The sequence below is a fragment of the Chinchilla lanigera genome, unplaced genomic scaffold (assembly GCF_000276665.1).
Source record: "Chinchilla lanigera isolate Chin_1 unplaced genomic scaffold, ChiLan1.0 scaffold00006, whole genome shotgun sequence".
Taxonomy (NCBI): domain Eukaryota; kingdom Metazoa; phylum Chordata; class Mammalia; order Rodentia; family Chinchillidae; genus Chinchilla; species Chinchilla lanigera.
The window spans coordinates 40,008,379-40,025,960 of NW_004955407.1; the positions used below are offsets into that span (position 1 = coordinate 40,008,379).

The 17,582-nt window shown below is 49.4% G+C and overlaps 1 protein-coding gene across 1 annotated transcript in view; it reads right to left on the reverse strand.

The window, feature by feature from the left end:
- Nucleotides 1-17,582, reverse strand: part of Dscam (Down syndrome cell adhesion molecule) — a 487,830-nt gene that overhangs the window by 22,878 nt on the left and 447,370 nt on the right. The window contains exons 28-30 of the mRNA XM_005375986.2: nt 12,995-13,025; nt 6,549-6,664; nt 3,729-3,878 (exon numbers count right to left, since the gene is read on the reverse strand). Of these exons, the coding sequence (XP_005376043.2) occupies nt 3,729-3,878; nt 6,549-6,664; nt 12,995-13,025 (297 nt within the window). The remainder of the gene's footprint in view (nt 1-3,728; nt 3,879-6,548; nt 6,665-12,994; nt 13,026-17,582) is intronic.

Consider the following 17,582-nt stretch of genomic DNA (forward strand, 5'->3'; position numbering starts at 1 on the left):
GGACGTCATGTCCCCTCTGAGCAGAGAGCTTAGGGGGTGGACAAGATAGGGAGAGAACTAAGTTGGTTTCTCAAGTCCTAATGAGGCTACTGCGTGTCCTTCCTTCCCCTTCCTCGTATTCTGGCTTCAGAACCTGACTGGTATTTAAGTTACTGCCCAGGTGCCTGCTCTGTATCAGCCACCGTGGCTGGTGTGGGGACGAGAGCTTGACTGAAACCCCAATTTCCAGTGCACTCTAACCCACCAGAGACAGGGAGGTGAGCTGCATCAAAGACACGGCTGAGAACTGTGTTTTTACTGAAAGAGATAAATAGCAAACTGTTGCCTCATAATCTCTCATCCTCGTAATAAGAGTTTGTCGCAGCTCTCTGGCAAGCACATCTAATGTTTAGAAATATAGCTTTTGCAAAGCACTCATTTTGCTGTGCAAATGACATATTTTAGATGCCTTTCTTAAAAATAAAGAATTCCTGCAAGGGCAACACAGTCCCAGTGTTCTTTCTTTCGTAAAGAAAATAGGGAATATGGAACCTTCCTCCATATCCATGGGGATGGGTCCAGGGCTCCCCTCAGATGCCAAAATCTGATAATTCTCAAATTCCTTTTAGCAAATACAGCAGTGTTTGCATACACCCTGTATATATACTCGCCTCTACACCTTGAATAATCTCTAGATTTTTAACAATACCTAATGCAATGTCAACGCTATGTAAGCAGTTGCAGTTCTGCATTATTTAGGGAATAATGACAAGGAAAATGTCTGTTCATGTTCTGAACAGGTGAAATTAGTTTTCCTAGGTATTTCTGCCTTGCGTTTGGTTGAGTCCACTCACACAGGATCCGAGGGTGTGGAGGGCTGTGAGCATAAATGAATCTCCGAATATAACCAAACTGCAGAAAGCAGGCCTGCTCTGCTGGGCTGAGCTACCAAAGGGGAGAGCCCTGGTTAGTATGGACAAGCTCCGGGCACAGAAGCAAGCAGAGAACTGCACTTCTGAAAGCTCATGGGTTTTCAGCTTCTAACTCTGCCACAGGGCCAATCACTGACCATTGCAACTCTAAATAAAACTGGGGTGTGGGATAGTTCACCACAAGAAGAATGATCCTAACAATTTCTTCGTGGTACAGAGTGTTCTGCAGAACAAAGTAAATGAATAATTCCATCTCCAGGAAGGGAGAGAGCCAGACTGGTGGTGGGTCACTCTGAGGAGGCTGACCTGGTGTAAGTTGACATCGTTTCATGGAACTCATCACAAGAGAGAGGAACTTCGTTCTGAAGCTGCAGGGTTTCCTTGGGGTAGAAGGCTGGACCCAGAACTCTCAGGACACAGTGCCAATGCCCAGCCTCGCCTGGGGCTGATAGGTTGGCACAGTGGTTTCTCCTTTGGCCTTCCTCTCACTGCTGTCCTAGTGACTCACCACACCCCAGGGCTGCTTCTGTCCAGCGCCCTGGAGACCCCTGGAGCTTCCTGTGTGCTGTGTCTGACCTGGGGTCTGGCCTTCTCTGGGGAGGTCTGCCCAGAGGACCAGATCCACAGCAGCCCTGCCTGTTGCCCAGTCCCCACTGGCCCCATCACTTCGTTCTGCTCCATTTTCATCTAGTTCTTACTGAGAAGCAAAATTATATGTGATATCTTGTTTAACATGGGACTTTGCCACTAGAATGAAATGAATGTCTTTTTGCATTTCACTCACAGCGCACTCCTCACTGAGCACTGAGCCATGTATGCAGAGGAAGAGACCTGAGTAAATATGTTTGACTGCTGAATGAATGAATCCTTACACCTCCCAGCAATGCCAAGCAGCTTCATAGCCAGGAGATGCACGTCCCTCCCAGGCGCTTCCTGCCTTTAGCTCCTCTTCCGCTGGTTTACAGCTTCTGGGTCTGACTCATATCTGTGTCAATGCTGATATTTTAAATGCCATCAAAGCCACTTCTCATTATTCCAGAGCTTCCTATTCACACACCTGGAAGGCCTCAGAGCTTCCCTGCCACGTCCTCTTCTTCAGGCCTATTTAAAATGAGCCTCTGTATGGCTCTCTCCTCAATGAACATTGGAGGAAAGGTGAATACAAGTGGTGAATACAAAGGCTGGCAGAAGGAACTGATGTGCTGTGGGTCTGGCAGGCTGGGGGGAATCCTTTGCTGTTGCACTAATGGAAGTCAGGGATGAGGGCATGGTGGACACTTCCTCCTGAGCTGTCAGTACATCTTTGGCACACTTGGGCAGGTGTTTCTCCATGAAGAGTCCACAGAAGCACATCAGGGAGGTTGTTCACAGTGCAGATTCCTGGGCCCTGTTCTAAACCAACTGGATCAGAATCCTTAGGATGGAACTCAGGAGTCAGTATGTTAAACACATGCAAAAAATGGGAAACACTTCCAGGGGTACCAGCTCTTTTTTCCTGTTTTCCAATCTCCTGCTACTGTTTCCAAAGGTTTCCACACTGAGTAGGTCAAAGGACACCAAAGGCCAGGATGCATCAATCTAGAAGACCTTTCCCCTGAGTTAATAGTAAAACTGGTTCAGAAACCCATCACAGCTATGTCCTGAAGTAGCCGGAAGCCAGACCAGGCTAGTCACAGTGTTGCAGTCAGTGGCTGGAGAGAGATGCCACAGGCCTAGAAGCCTTGTTGAGGTGCAGGGGCTGCAGACATACCCTTTGGCAGAGCTGGCTTGCAGACATGCCAACTTGATGTTCTCCAGGAGGGAAGGGGTAAGGTTAGACAAGAGGGAAGTGTGTTCTTCGAGACCCTTTCCCAAAGGAAGGTCAGTAGTTGTGAAACTCTTTCTTGTGTGTCACAGCGTTATTTGGGAAACAGCTCCTTCCCTCCATGAACCTCACCCTGTTTCACAACTGCTTCACCCATTAGAACTGTGAAGAGTGGCCTTCAGTGTTGTATTTATTTTTCTAATTGTAACATAGTACTCTAAGAATGTAAATTTTTGCAGCATGTGTAGAGATTTAAAAGCTAGACATCAAAGCTTCCAAAATGATAATAATCGAAACATCAATTTCTCAGTGTTTAAAGAGGAACAGTTTCAATTATGAAGAAACAACATATCTAATTAATAAGCTCAAGATACATATTAGGAGATTTAATTTCATTCCAGTAATTAATTTGCATATATTATGGATGCAAATATAATACTTAAACACAACAGACTGTCCAGATTAGCCAGAACTAGAATTTTCTCAGTGCTCAGGAGGAAAGCTTCACACTCTAAGGACACACAAATCCTACCGCTGAATCTTGGTGTCCCTGCTTTTATGTGTCAACCTTGGGCTCTTTGCTGACTTCCTGAAACTTCATTTTCTTAGTTGGTAAAAGGGAATTACAACGGCTACTTTGTGAATGGGTGTCATGCAGGGTTGTCATAAAAATAACACCTATGACACCATCTTTCTCTTCCCAAGGCGGAATGTTAATTTCCTTCTCCTTTTGCTGTGTTGCTGAAATTAAAAAAAATTAAATTGCCATGAAATTTCTAGCACTTTTCCTACTAAATCATTACCAAGAGTGATTGGCTTCAATTGACACCCTTCTAATAGTGCAAGGCTCAAACAGCGAAAGCAGAATCTCCCCCCAGTGAGAGACATCATTAGATCTATTTGTCTCGTAGGCCCAGAGTTGAAGAGTCCCCCATGTTCCCTGGACAGGGACACAGTGTAATGTTTCCAGCACTGACCACACCCGCCCTTTGTAACTGGAGTTGTCCACTCACTCGTTCCTGGCCGAGCGTCTGAAACGTCCACCAAGGGCCCAGTGGCCTGAGACACCGACTGGTAGTGGACCGTGTGAGTCACCGTCAGGGACTTTTGTTTAGCTGCTTCTCCAAAATCAGCGTCCGTCAGCAGCACCGTGGAGCGATCATCTGAAGAGGGGAGCACAGAAAGCCAATTCTTTTATCCACTTTCGGGCACACCCTGGCTTTTGCTCCTCTCAGGCAACAGTGACAGCAATAACAATGCCCTCGTGGGAAGCTGCGAGGTGGCTCAACTCCCAGCGCTTGTGAGGGTCACTCATATTTAAACAGGGTGCTGTGCCTGGGGGTGGACTTCCGAGCACCCGGTTCAGAGAATAGTCAAGATGTCCAGAAGGGCCTTGCTGCTCTCTCTGGGTTTGCTTGCTTTTCAGTAAGCAAACATTTGTTGTAGCTACCGATTTAACAAACTTTGGGATTCAGGTGTTTGCGAAAGCTCCCCTGAGAAAGATCAAGGTGTCACCAGCCATGCCAGACCCCTCCCCCAAGGGCAGGGCTGCTTCCCCTGGTCGCTCTGGCTGCCCGGGAGCTCTGCTCTAGAAGGACCACCCTGCAGTTCTCTCCTGGGCTGGGCTCTGATGCTGATCTTGCAAATGTTTGGAGGGGAATCGCGAAAGGAGAGCAGATAGTTTTCAGAGATGGTAGATTCCTCCGCTTTCTGAGGAATGTTCCTTTTCTCCCCACCTCTTCTGAGCTCTGATTACTCGAGTGCCTGCTTTAATCCAAAAGTGACCCACTTGTCAGGCTGCCAGTGTCCGTGGGCACCGGAAGGCCGGAGGAGCAGCAGGAGCCTGGCTCCCAGGCACGCTGCCCACCTCAGTGCCAGCAGAAGGTGCAGGCCTCTGAGCTGTGGGTCATTACTGTGTCGTCTTAGGATTTGAATTACATTTTTTGCGATACTTTCTGTACTTTCTTAAGAGCCTTTTTACCCCCAGGGAAACTCTGGTCAGGATGTGCAGATTCCCCATCCGTTTTCAAGGGCTGCAGCCCGGGTGATGTTCGTGTGAGGTTAGCTGTCGCTGGGGCAGACGGCGGCACGCCCAACGCCGGAACAGGGCTGTGAAAGCCATAAGCAGTGCGGTGAGATTGCTGTGCCCAAAAAAGCCCTGAACACAGTGAACCTTACGAAATCCAGTCACTCGGGCTCCGGTGGAAAGGGAAGCCTCTTGAAGTCAGAATCAAATTTCTTGGCAGAGAAGCACAGGAAAGGCTGCCAAGGAGTCTGCGAGCACCCCGCAGGTGCTGGTAGGCAGGCTGGTGCCACAGCAGGTGCCAGGGATGGGTGTGGAGCCCTGAGCCCACAGTGGCCCCCTGAACCCCGTAAAAGTCTGGCCTTGGTACAGAGACACTTCCTTACAACCGGGGCTGCCCCCTAGGGCCACCCAATGACGTTGGTTTTTCATTAATGACACCACGGGTGAGTGGCGGGGTCTGACTGCAGCCCCTTAGGAGCATGGCAGGTGGTTCCAGGCCTCAAGTGGGACGCTCAGAACTGCCTGAGCACGAGGTTAACCACACTTTCCGGCCAGAAATTAATGGCAGACTGATATTGGGTCCTTGTAGTTGGAGCACACAGCGTGTTAAAGAACTGCATCTCCACTTTCCCAACAATGAGAATACGCCATGGACTCACTGCCTGGCGTCACCGGGAGGGAGACTACTCACTGAGGGGTACGCGGGCACGGATGGGTGAATCTGTGGCACCTGGCTCTCCAAACCCAGAACAAGCGACTGGCGCTCTCCATGGTGCTAACCCAGCACGGACCCGCTGGGGCAGCCGGCACGGCTCAGGGCACCCATCCACACTGCAGGGGCTATGAGGTCAGAGCGGCCACTGGTGGGGCCGGCGAGGGGTGAGGGCGGGGAGGACATGCTGCCCACCTGGCCTCTCACCACTCTCTTCCTGGCAAGAGTCAAACAGTTGTATCCAGACCACAGGAAAGGGCCACTCCGGTGCCTGGGGCCAGCACGCTCTTTCCAAAACAAACATGTTTTGGCAAGAGGCAGCCTCAGATCTTGCCTTGATCTGTTTCCATGGCTTGTGGAAAGCTTGGCGGGACTTCTAAGCTGAGGCTTCTTGGAAGCAGCCTGTTGGTGGTGACGCAGGTGGCCAGGCGGGGACCCTGGCCATGCTCCTGCCTCTGCACCTGAGCCAACGGTGTAAACCTGGCCGAATCTCATTACAAAAGTGGCAGCAGGTTGGAGGAGGGACTAAGTGATGCGTGTAGAGTCCATGAAAGCGGGGTGGGTGCCTCAAGAGCTCTCTGGGGAGGGCAGTTGTCCTTCTTGTGGTTATTGGGTGGGAAGACACTCAGAATCAAGATGGCTGGCTCGGGGTGGGAATCCACGCAGCTTTGTGGGGGCCGCTGTGGGGGCTAGGTGTTTCCCAAGTCCAGGTGTTTAGGGGCACCGGGAAGTGGGGCACCTTGGGGGAAAGGCTGGCCTTATCAGAGCCAGAGAGGAAAGCAAGCAGAGAATGGATTTCCAGGACAGGGCTCCCAGGTGCCAGCTTCCAGCTTGATCTGATTATAGATGTCTGCTCCTTGGGGCAGTAGGGATAACCTGCCCAGGAGAGACCCAAAGGGATCAGAAGTGAGAACTCCCACCCCAGGTGACACTAAGATGTTCGGAGGGTAATTTGCCTCCTCATTTACTAATGTGCATTCCCTGAGACTTCTATGCTCACAGAGTGTTCATGATATTCCATCTAGCGTCTTCTTTGGGTGAGAAGGCATGGCTGTCCCAGCCATATTGTGTAAAGTGGCGACCGGGGTGCCTTACCGATGGTCTCCATTGTGTCTCTCTCTTCGATCAAAAGCTGCGCCCTGGGTATGTCGATGTGCATTCTCAGAGTCTGTTGTTGCTTGCTTAAAGTGTCTGAAGTCCGAGTATTCTTACTGGGAAGAGAAGAAGGGAGAGGCATTGACAGATCCATTCAGTCTGGCACTGTGCACGAATGCCCGGCATATGAACTTGGTGTATCGTCTGACCATGAAATTGTCTGGGGGCAGCGGAGGTGAAAAGTAAGTGGGATGAGATGTTTTTCCTTCATTCAAATGATATTTATTAAATTTTAGCAAAGGAGATTGTCAGTGGAGGTAGGCTCAATATCCACCGACAGGACCTTTACAATCCGCTATGCCTTGTGTGAATGCTAACTGCAAAGTGACTGTTAAGGCAGGAACAGTGTCACTCATTAGGTGAGAGAAGTCCTGGCACTGGCAGGAGGAGGGGATGCGTGTGTCCCCACTGGTCAGCGGGCGGCCTAGAGGCTGCACTAAGGGACCTGCGTTTGTGTCTGTGTCTCTTCACCTCTGTCACAGGATCACATTGCGCACTCCTTGTTAGCCTCCCTGGCATTCGCTTGGTTTCCCTAACCAGTAATGCCTTCTGGAACGGAGGGGGGAAAGCAATTACTACAATAATTTTATCTCAAAATTTGTGTACCAGAAAATTAGTCTTGGAGTGAGCTGCTCTTTAAAAGTAAACGAAAATGGGAGGTAAAACTGCATGGTATAATCATACTCAGTTACAGCCCGCAGTAAAGCAAACCAGAAAACTTCCATACTGTGTAGAAATCCCCAACGCTGATAAAGGCCTTAATTAGCCATCCGCAGTAGAAGAATAGCTGCTCGGTCTTTATAAAGTTGTAAGAATTTACTAGACGTTAAAAGACTGTTTCCTGAGATGCCTGAAGGAAGTTGTTGTCACTGGGATAATTCACTCCGTGAGGGGCTCTATGGTGGCCATAATCCAGCTTGGTGATCATCAGAATCTGTTCGGAGGCAGGCTCCTGGAGGCTATCCCACTGGGTACTGGTTCACCTGGGAGGTGGTTCCTTGCCATGGGGAACAGGAAAGCCGACGTGCTGCAGCTCAAATACTTTTCCCTCCAACCAATCAGTTCATCTGGAGCTGAAAAGCCCTCTGCCTCTCCAGAGCCTCTGTCATCCACCCCCGCACCACGTGGTGGATGGAACCTTGCTACCGGGAAGGTCACATTTACTCAGGCGGCTCTGCGCATGTCCGTCTACTAAAGTCCCTCCTTAGCATCCCGAATAGTTTGTGAGGTTCTTTTTTTTTGAGCAGGAACAAACTTTCCCATGAACAAGGTAACTTCTGGAAGGTGCAATACTTTTCCAAGGACCTGATCTTGAACCAGATTTCTCCCTCTGCAGGTGAGTAACTGGGTTAGGTACCTGATCATGCTAATTACGCAGAGCCCCAGTTCAAGCATTTTGGCCTGATTTTTCACCTGGTCTCTATACACTTCTGCATGACTTACTTAACTAACCTGACATTTCATTTGCAGTTAAAAAAAAAAAAAAAAGAATCCAGAGATTCAAATACTTGTATAAAATGAAAAGTATTTGAATTCCTGGGGGTGTGTGTCTACATTTATATCACGCTTAGGCAAGCAATAGTTCCACAAAAACATATGGGGAGCTACTCCTCTGTGAATATCCGAAAGATCCGTTTAGAAACTTCACTAGGGACTTCAGCTCGTCCTTGTACCAAAAATAGCAGTGTGAGCTAGTTCCTGCTGCTTGTCATGAATAGTTATGAGGCAGGAGCGGCTGCTCCATTAAACAACTCTGAGTGCGGGCACAAGCTATACTTAAGCAACAATGAGGGTCCGCTCTCAGACTGACACAGGAAGCAAGCTAAATAACTGCTGTGCGCCACTGCACTGGCACAAAGACAGAATATGATTATATCTTATGAACGGGGACAGTGGAGGGCGGAGGTGAATTCCTCCCTCGACTCCAAACAGGGGTTGTCAGGCCCTGTAGTGGGAAGACAGAAAAACTGCCCCACTGGGCCTTGAGGTGGTAGGGCTGACCATGCTCCCCTTGCTGTGCACTAGCTGTTCCTCTGCATGGAGCACATGCTCTGTCCTCACCGTGGTACCTGGCACTGCGTGTGCGGTGGGCTCCCCCGTTCCTGTGGGATGGCACCGTCTTTACGGCTGGCCCAGTGGCCTGCAGTGGGAACTTCTGGGTCCTTCCCCATTCTCGGCTTGATTCTCTCTCCTCTGCACTTATTACTCTCTCACGTGTATTTAATTGAGTCAATTAAAGATGTTTAATTGATTTATCTTACTCATTGTCTGTCTCTCCCACTGGAACTCACGCTCCACAGGGATACATACTCATCTGCCCACTCTGTGTGTGTCCCTAGGACTTACAACAGTATGTGGCCGAATGAGACACTCAGTAAACACTGATTAAATCAGTCGTGTTGCTAGGGGATGCAGTGAGGGCTGAGCGAGGTGTCCCCAAAGTATTGGGTCTCAACTAAGTTACTTCATCACATTAGCATTGCTTCTACAGTTGGTCACATTTGTTACAACAAAGGGTGATCCTCAAAAAGTATAAGCATTTGTGTTGTGAACCTGTACCAACTTCCCACCATCAGTGTGATCATCATGTACTGCAAACAGGCACTAAAACAAGTAAAAAATTTAAAAAGTGTAACAACTGGTCTTCATAACGGCAATAAGCCTTAAATACAGTTGAAGAAATACATTGGCAGTCTGGAGAAAGGTTGCAAATGTTTTCAGGGTGGAAGTAAAATTGCCTCTTGTGCAATAGAGGGTCTTGCTAAATGTATTAGCTACTAATGAAATACAGTCTTCGACTATCATCCACTTGCCAGATGGCCACTTGGTAAAAATGGCGGTGGTGGGGAAAGCTATGGGGTGTTGACTGGGAGAGGTGTTTTCCCAACTCAGGCCATACATTATCTGCAGTTACTCCAACTAGTTTCTTTACATTGAGGGAGCAAAAATCTAAGTAAGATATCTGCACAGCCCACCCTCCTCCCATAACATGATACAGAGCATTCTTCTGTGGGAAGTAGGGTAGTTGGGAGCATCCAGTGTAACACCTGGGTAGGTGCTTTTGTTATATATAAAAAATATATATATATGCATATCAAAAAAGTGATTATTTTAAGTGCTCAATAAAATGGAAAGCATTTTGGTTTCTTACATGTGTGTATGTGTGTATGTGTGTATGTGGTGACCTTTCTTCTGCCTATAACCGGCTCACATACTGATGCTGAACCTGGGCATTATAAACACATATTGGTGAGTTCCAGTCTCACCTCTTTGGAGGCTGGTGTGTTATTAGGAAAACTTTTCTTGCTTAAACACGGGAAAGGGAAACCTTTCTACGCTGGAGTGATGGGTGAAGGCTCTCCTCTCTGGGGTCTCTGCTGGGGGGAAGTGGAGAGATATCCTGGAGCTCGAGGCCCACTGCACGGTGGGGTGTGGAGTGAGGGGTCCCCGGAAGGGCACTCTGGGGGTCCAGGTGTCTGTCCTGTCCCCAGGCCTTTCCTGTCATGGGCAGCTAATTGTAATGACGGACGCAAGTACTTGGTGGGTTGTGATTGGAAATGAAGTGCTGTATTCGCCTTGCTCACGGGACGGCAGAGCCAGGGACAGCTTGGGCTTTGTTCTCTTTGAGATGAGGTCATTGGGCTGTGGAGTGGAAGGCTGACTTGCTCAGGATCAGAAAATTAGCTGTAGGCCATACTGGGCCCCGAACACAGGCCTGGGGTTCATCTCATGCGCCAGGCTGCTAAGTCCTCAGCCGTGCAGGGGAAAGAGCAGCAGGGATCAGGGACAGTGACATAAGATCTTCTCTGCACTGCTGGAGCCCCCTGACAGGCACTTCCAAGGCACATCAGTGTATTAAGTGACCTATCTTTGGCTGCCCAGCCAGTGAAGCTGTCAAACTTAGATTTAACCAACACTTCACGATCGAAGTCTTTGATTTTGCTTCTAAATTAACCTCACCTATCCAATGAACTTGGAAATTCGCTTCCTTCCCAATCACTTTCACCCTCTGGGGGAAAACCATTTTAGCCCTTTCAAGTACTAGTGATTACAGGTTTCAGTGTTCCTAATTTCACCTTGGCAACTGCCATCTGGGAAGACCATTGTTAAGTCCTGCTGTAGCAACAGGTGGCGCTTCACTGCAGTAATTGCCTTACTAACAAAGAGGACATTTTCTACCGACTGCCTTGCTCCAGGGCTGGAGTGAGGGGCAAGGATTCATTCAAGGACACAGAGAGAAATGGAAAGCCAGTTGTCCTCAGTGAACAAATGTGGAATGCAGCAGAAAGCGGAGACCATGGTTTTGTAGCCTTTGGACAGGGACGTGATTTATGGTCGGGCAGACAGAGGATGTGGCAGGATTGGGAGGGAGGGAACAGGGCGTGGGGTAGGAAAGGAGATTCGGATTCCTCTCCAGTCTGGGAAGCCACAGGAGCCCTGCAGGGCAGATTAGTGAGGGGGACTGAGGGTGGGCACAGGGGCACCAGCCACCAAGGTGAACCGCAGCCATGCCCAGTCTCCAGGGCTGCTGTACATAGCCCTAGGCTGCCTTCCTCACCTCGGCTGTGCTCGTGTGGCAACGGTGATTTTAAGAGGAGCCCAAATTATCAAATTTTGTGTGAAATCCCCTAATTTTAAATACCATAAATTTAAATTCACAGGGTGAATCTGTATGAGAAAATCTGTTTGATTAGGTAGATCAGTTATCATAAACCAAGTGACTCTCGCTTCTTTACTTGTTTTCCAGATATTCTACCAGCTGCGCTTAGCACAAGCACACACCTATCCAGCTATGACGTGTGACCTGTGGCAAAGGCATCCTCTTGCTTTCTTGGTAAACAAGCCCAGATGTTAGGGAGGGCCTCGGACACTGCACGCAGATTTCCCTGTGCATGCTGGAGCTGGTGATGAGGCTTCCATCCTGGAGGAGGCATCTGACCAGCCACTGTGTGTGGGGGTCACTCTTCTGCCCTGCGGATGCCTGCTGTTGGACGCCTCCACAGGGTGTTCACGAGAGCCCAAATCCAAGGCCCCAACACATCTTTTTGTTCCCTCTCATACCTCTTCTCCCAAGGTCACCATGTATGAAAACAAAAGACCTATGTCCTGCCTAAGCATGCCAAAAGACATTACATTCATCGCGTGACTTGGACCAAGTGTTTCGGAGTTATCCTGCTTCCCCCATGGTGTTCTGCCTATGACTCACACTGCCTAAGAGCACAGTGTGCTCAAGTCCTGGGAAAGTAGCCTGGAAACCAGCCGTGCTCGACCTCTACCTCTGTATCCAAGACACTCGTGAGGTGGGCAGGGATCCCCGCAAGTGACACAAAACGCGCTCGATTCACACATGCAGGAGGGGAGGAAGTGAGAGCCAGCTGTCCTCATCAGGTGGCCGGTCAAGCTCACCATCAGAGTCCTGGACCTTTTCCTTACATATTTCCTAGCCTGATTTCTCTATTTAACCTTTCATTTGATCATTATACTGTCTTACAAATGACTAAATATTAGGGAGAAGTAACATGTCGGTGAGAGAATCCACACAAACACATCCCTCATCTAGGAATTTTATAGTGTGGAGGCTGGACATTGTATGGAAATCCAATGATTGACAGAAAGGGACTGGGTGGGAAATAGAACTTGGGGACACAGAAGGGACACTCTCCTCTCTTCCTATCAATGCTCATGCAGCCCCATGGACATTTAGGAGCAAAGCTGTGAAGGATGCACCTTTGTCTTCTACACTTGTGAACCTTCTCTTAGTGACTGCTCTTGACCTTATCTGCTTGACAACTGTGATTGGGGCCCCCACAGTGCAGGCTGCTCCCGATCGGAGGTGACACATGCAGGCTATGACTTTGCAGCTGGACAGCAGAGAGACAAAGGCCACATGGCTGGTGAGGGCTGTCAGGGGCTCAGAAGGCCCATGTGAGCCAAAGACAAAGGCGTCTCTGTCCGCCAGCCTGTTTGTTGCCTTTGCATCAAACATCCCAGTGCATGGTACTTTCCCTGTTGTGGTTCTCTTTGAACTTAGCAAACTGTTAGAAAGAAGGCTGGGCCTCAAAGGCAATATAGCAAAACAAGAGCTATTTTCATAGACTGTGCTCCTCTGTCCCCAGGTTAGCGGGAAACGTCTGTTCTATTGGTCAAGTCTAGCCAATAGGGCAAGACCTATGGCAGGTACAGACTGACAGCGATATGAAAATGTTATTTGGCATCTACATAGCCAACTAGGCATTATATGGATGTTTTGAGGAAAAAATGGAAATTATAGGTTGCAGCAAAATGTGTTACCAGTTTCAAATAGTCATCACCAAAATAATCATCAAGGCAAGATGGAAATTGCTTTTTTTATACATGGGATCCCAGAAGCTGGGTGAAGTTCTTACCTCATGAGCATTTCAGCCAAACTCTTGGCATCTGGGGAAAGAAAGTGAATATTAGTATGTAATAAATAACTTGTTAACATTCACTTAGACATTTAAAACACATTTTCTATGATCAGACTACAACAGTGATTTTTATATATAATTGCATAGCCAGATCACTTCTAACAACCCAGGGTTTATGGATTCCTTATTTCTCCTGCAAAGGACTCTTTTATATCTTTTATTTATTATAGAAAGGTACCATTGCTATCCATGGCCATAAAATTGCAGACATCTATTACAGGTTTTATTACAATCTATTTATTTGTTGCTTCTACAAAACCCAATTTTATTTTCTGTACTCAGAAAGTTAACATTTTGAAAGTAAGTCATCTATGTTGTACAAGCCCACTCTTCACTACCAAAATACCAGAATTAAAAAGATTATGACTCTGTGGATCATTTTGAAATGGCATTTCTATGGCATTTGTCATCCCCCAGGTTGGTCAAATGATTGTATAAATGGAATACCACTGCTTTGAGAACATTTACATGTTTATTTCAAACTCAGAAATGAAATTTCACTTTTATTGTTTGCCTAGATCTGGTTACTGCTCCTAACAACAGAAATCTGCATATAAATATTATAGAAGAAATAAGTCTATTTTTTGGGTGGCATTGTTTTGAAATTCTCATTTCTTTTAAAATATAATTTATGTTTTTTACACATTGTGCCCTAGCAAAAAAGGAATGTTTCCTTCCAACACAAAAGCCTTCATTTTCATTTATTTTTTCACAACTCTCTGAAAAGAGTTGACATGGGAAGTCTTGTTCATAAAAAGAACTTTCTAGAAGCGGATTTGACTAGGAGGAAACTCTATTTTCACCCTGTTCCCAGCTCCATCAACTCCTCCCCAACCTGTGTGCATGGCCCTGTGGTAAAGAAAGGTGTATGCCAGGGCATTTCCATCTCATTCTGGGGCTGATGTGTGAGTGGGATCCATTTCATGTGGGATCAGTGCCCTATTATTGAGGGGTGTGGACGTCAAACCACCCCATGGAGGAGGAGCCCTGAAGGGCTGGGGCCCTGTTCCTCAGTTCAGCCCTGCCACTTCCTGCTGTGACCTCAACAGGGTCCCTGGTTTTGTGCACAGATGGGTTTCGTCTAGGAAACGAAGCAGGTCCTGCCTACTCCACCCACATGGAGAAGCAAAGGAAGCAAAACAGCATTTAATTTCCCAGTTTGTGTCTTTATATTTATCTGCAAAGACAAAGTAAATAGAATGAATTCCTTCTCTTCCTGCATGATTTAACACATATATATTTAACACACACACACACACACACACACACACACACACTGCCAGAAGCTGGGGATTAATTAGCTCCACTTAGCAACCAAACAGTGGCCAGCTACGACAGTACTGGAAGAAAGAGAGATTCCCAGCAGTACACAGGCGACCTCGGCTCACACCTGGAGGTGGAGCGCCGCTCCCATCGCTGCCTTCCTCCCACGCCCAGTGCAAACCTTGGCTACTCTTGGCCCGTCATTGCTCTCTGGTCCTGTGATCTTTGCATTCCGAGTCACACAGGAATAGTGGAGTCCAAGGATCCGCCCTCACTGCACTTCCCTTGCCTCTACTAGTGGGCACCCTCCTTGGGGTCCAGCTCCTCCACAGGCCTGGATGACCAGCCACCTGGTCAACCCTTCTCTGTGCCTGTCCCTCGAGAGTGGGTCCCTTTTCTTTCCATCTTAGTTATTATGCCTTGCTTCATTTCCCTCTGAAGTTTTAAGGAACAGTCCTATTCATGGACACACACTTCTTTCCCCTTTGCATAAGCTGAGGAGCTGGAGTTTTAAAGGACAGGGTGGAGTCTGGCTGGCCAGGGCAGGCTGGGGTGACACTGAGCACGTCCCAGGGACTGGGAGGCTGCTGTTGCTTTAGCACCCCTGGTTCAAGTCCCTTTAATGTCGGCCTGTGCCAGGGGATCATGATGCCCACTGGAGAGATAAGGAAAGGAGGTGCCGGTGCATCCAGCACCCAAGTGGGAATGCAACTCCACCCTCTGAGAGTCGCACGCTTTCTACTACTTCCTTCCTCCCAGAGGGAGCAGGGGTCAAATCCTTAGGGAAAAGGTGTCAGGTTGGCCCATCTGGAAAGAGAAAGCAAGACTGACTCCCGTGTGCAGGAACACAAGCCCCGGGCCTTGGACCTGCGTGGGCAGGGCACTCCTTGGACAGAATTCCTGGGGCTGGGATGAATTTGTCCAGGAAGGAGTGAGGAGGTCAGTTTCCCCAGAAGGAGAAGATGCCAGGGTGGTGGCTGCTGGGGCAGCCGAGGCCTTCCAGGCTCAGGATGTGTGACTCTGTGCCAGGGGCTATAATCTGCAAGCTTTTACCTGGGCCGAGGGGCTGTGGGGAGGGAGGGAATCTGGATGCTGAGACCACCGGATGGCAAGGGCCCAGGTGAAGGCGCGAGGCGTGGATGTGAGGAGGGTGTGTGGGTGGCTCCCTAACATGAAGACAGGACCCGCCAGGTGCAGAGCCCAGCTGGGGTGCAGGGGATGTGGCAGATGGTGTGGACGGTGCACAGGGTCGGGACGAGATGCAGAGGGGGCAGGACAGGAGTGGGCACCCAGCAGGGCAGGGACGCAGTGGTGTGGGTGGAGAGCTGAGACATCTGGCTTCTGAAGGGCAGACACCAGGTCACACTGTTCAGAGACACAATAAGAACCGAGTTTGGCAGAGCCGTCGGCTGGGATGAGAGGACTGGGGGTGGTTTGTGAGGGGCTTGGGGTGATTCATGTCCACACAAGAAGAGTGGGAAGAGAAAAGAGGGAATCTCATCTCAGACATGCTCTTGTTTAGTGGTGAGAAGAGAATCTGAGACAGACCAGTAAAATTTTTCTTTAAAATCTTGGAACCATAGAATCTTTTTTTTTTTTTTTTGGTACCAGGAATCAAACTCAGGACCTCGAGCTTGCCAGGCAGGCGCTGTGCTGCTGAGCTACATAGGCGATGGCCCTGAACCATAGAATCTTAAGGGCAATGAAATCTTTTCAAAGCAACTTCCTGGGATCCTGCCCCAGGGGCTTAGATGGATGTTAGCATAGGCCAGCCTTGGAGGGGTCTAAGCTGGGGTCGTCCGACAGCTCTGGGGATGGCCAATGCTCCTACTAAGTGCCTGCAGAACCGACCTGCCTCACCCCACCATGCGGCCCACAGCAAGCTGCTCCTGTCTTCTCCGCAGCTCAAATCTCACTTTCTAGCCTGCGTCCTCTCCCCTGGCCTCCACAGCTCCGGCCTCTGTTTGCTAAGTGGTTTTGCAGTGCACAGAGGGGGGCAGATCTGAGTCTCATCTTCCTGGGTCATGCCTGTACTTCAAAATTTTCAGAGGGACCTCATTGCAAGCATGCGTGTCGGGCCAGCAGGAACCCCCTGTGCCGGTCCTACTATCTCAGTTGCCTCTCCCTGGTGGCCTCCAACCCACTCTCTGAGTTTCCTTTGCTTGTGACTCTGCAGACACCCCTGTGATGCTGCTCCTGAAAACTCCTCTGCAGATACAGCTCCCTCCATGCACTGCCCATGCCCAGCAGGCTCCTGCTGCTTTGGTTCTCTGGGCTCCCAGGCCCTCTGCACCAGCAGCTGACGTGGCCTCTCTCATCCTGAGTGGTCCCCCGTTTCCATGGTGTCTCTCCCATGGCCCCTTCCTCCGTATCACTTGGGTATCACCTGGTCTCAGCAGACAGGAAGCTGCACACAGATTTACTGTGAGAAGCACCTTCCTTCGCTGTCGTTGGAGTCCCTGGTGTCCTCTGCCTGTCCACGCTGCCACCTCCTGGAGTCGTCTACCAGCTGTCCCAGCATCACCCTGCTGCCTTCCCCTCACTTGGCTTCCGCTTCCTTCCTTCCTGGGTGACAGTTGCTAATCTGCCAACCACTTCCTGCCTAGCGTAATTTCCAGATAAAGCCTTGCTTGGGATTTTCTTCCATGAAAGATCTGTGATTTCTTATTATCCTTCTTCAGCGGGGCTGAGCACAGACACCGGCAGTGTTTGATATTCTAGTTCTCGCTGTCCTCCTCGCCCACGAGTGCGAGCGCAGTGCCCGTGGTGTGTGCCGCAAATGAGTCTTTACAACCGAGACGGGAGAGTTTACGAGGACCCTCGTTAGATTTCATCTTCTTCGTTCCAGCCTTTCTAAGTCTCCTGTTTGCTCTCCTCCCTCTAATCCTGTGGCCTGCCCGCACAGCAGAGCCACTGTGGGACTGGAGCAGCCACCGGGGTTTCAGCCGCAGCCGGGCTCCCCGCTCCTCAGCACCCCAGAACGCAGAGCTGCGCTCACGCAGGCTCAGCTAGTGCTGTCCCTCCTGAGTGCTCATGAGCACCCAGCATCCACGAGGTCCACAGTCTAGCCTTGCACAGTTTAGTATTGTCTTCTCCTAGCACCTCCAACGAGCCTCGGTTTAGGGATCACCCACACAGGTCTTACGGTTCTGTCTGGGAAAATTCTGTCCAGAAATCTATGTGGGTGCCCTTTAGGGTCATTTCCCAGGGCCTGAGAAAGCCGGGACACCTCTCCCGATATTTCTAGTGGTGACTGGGGGTG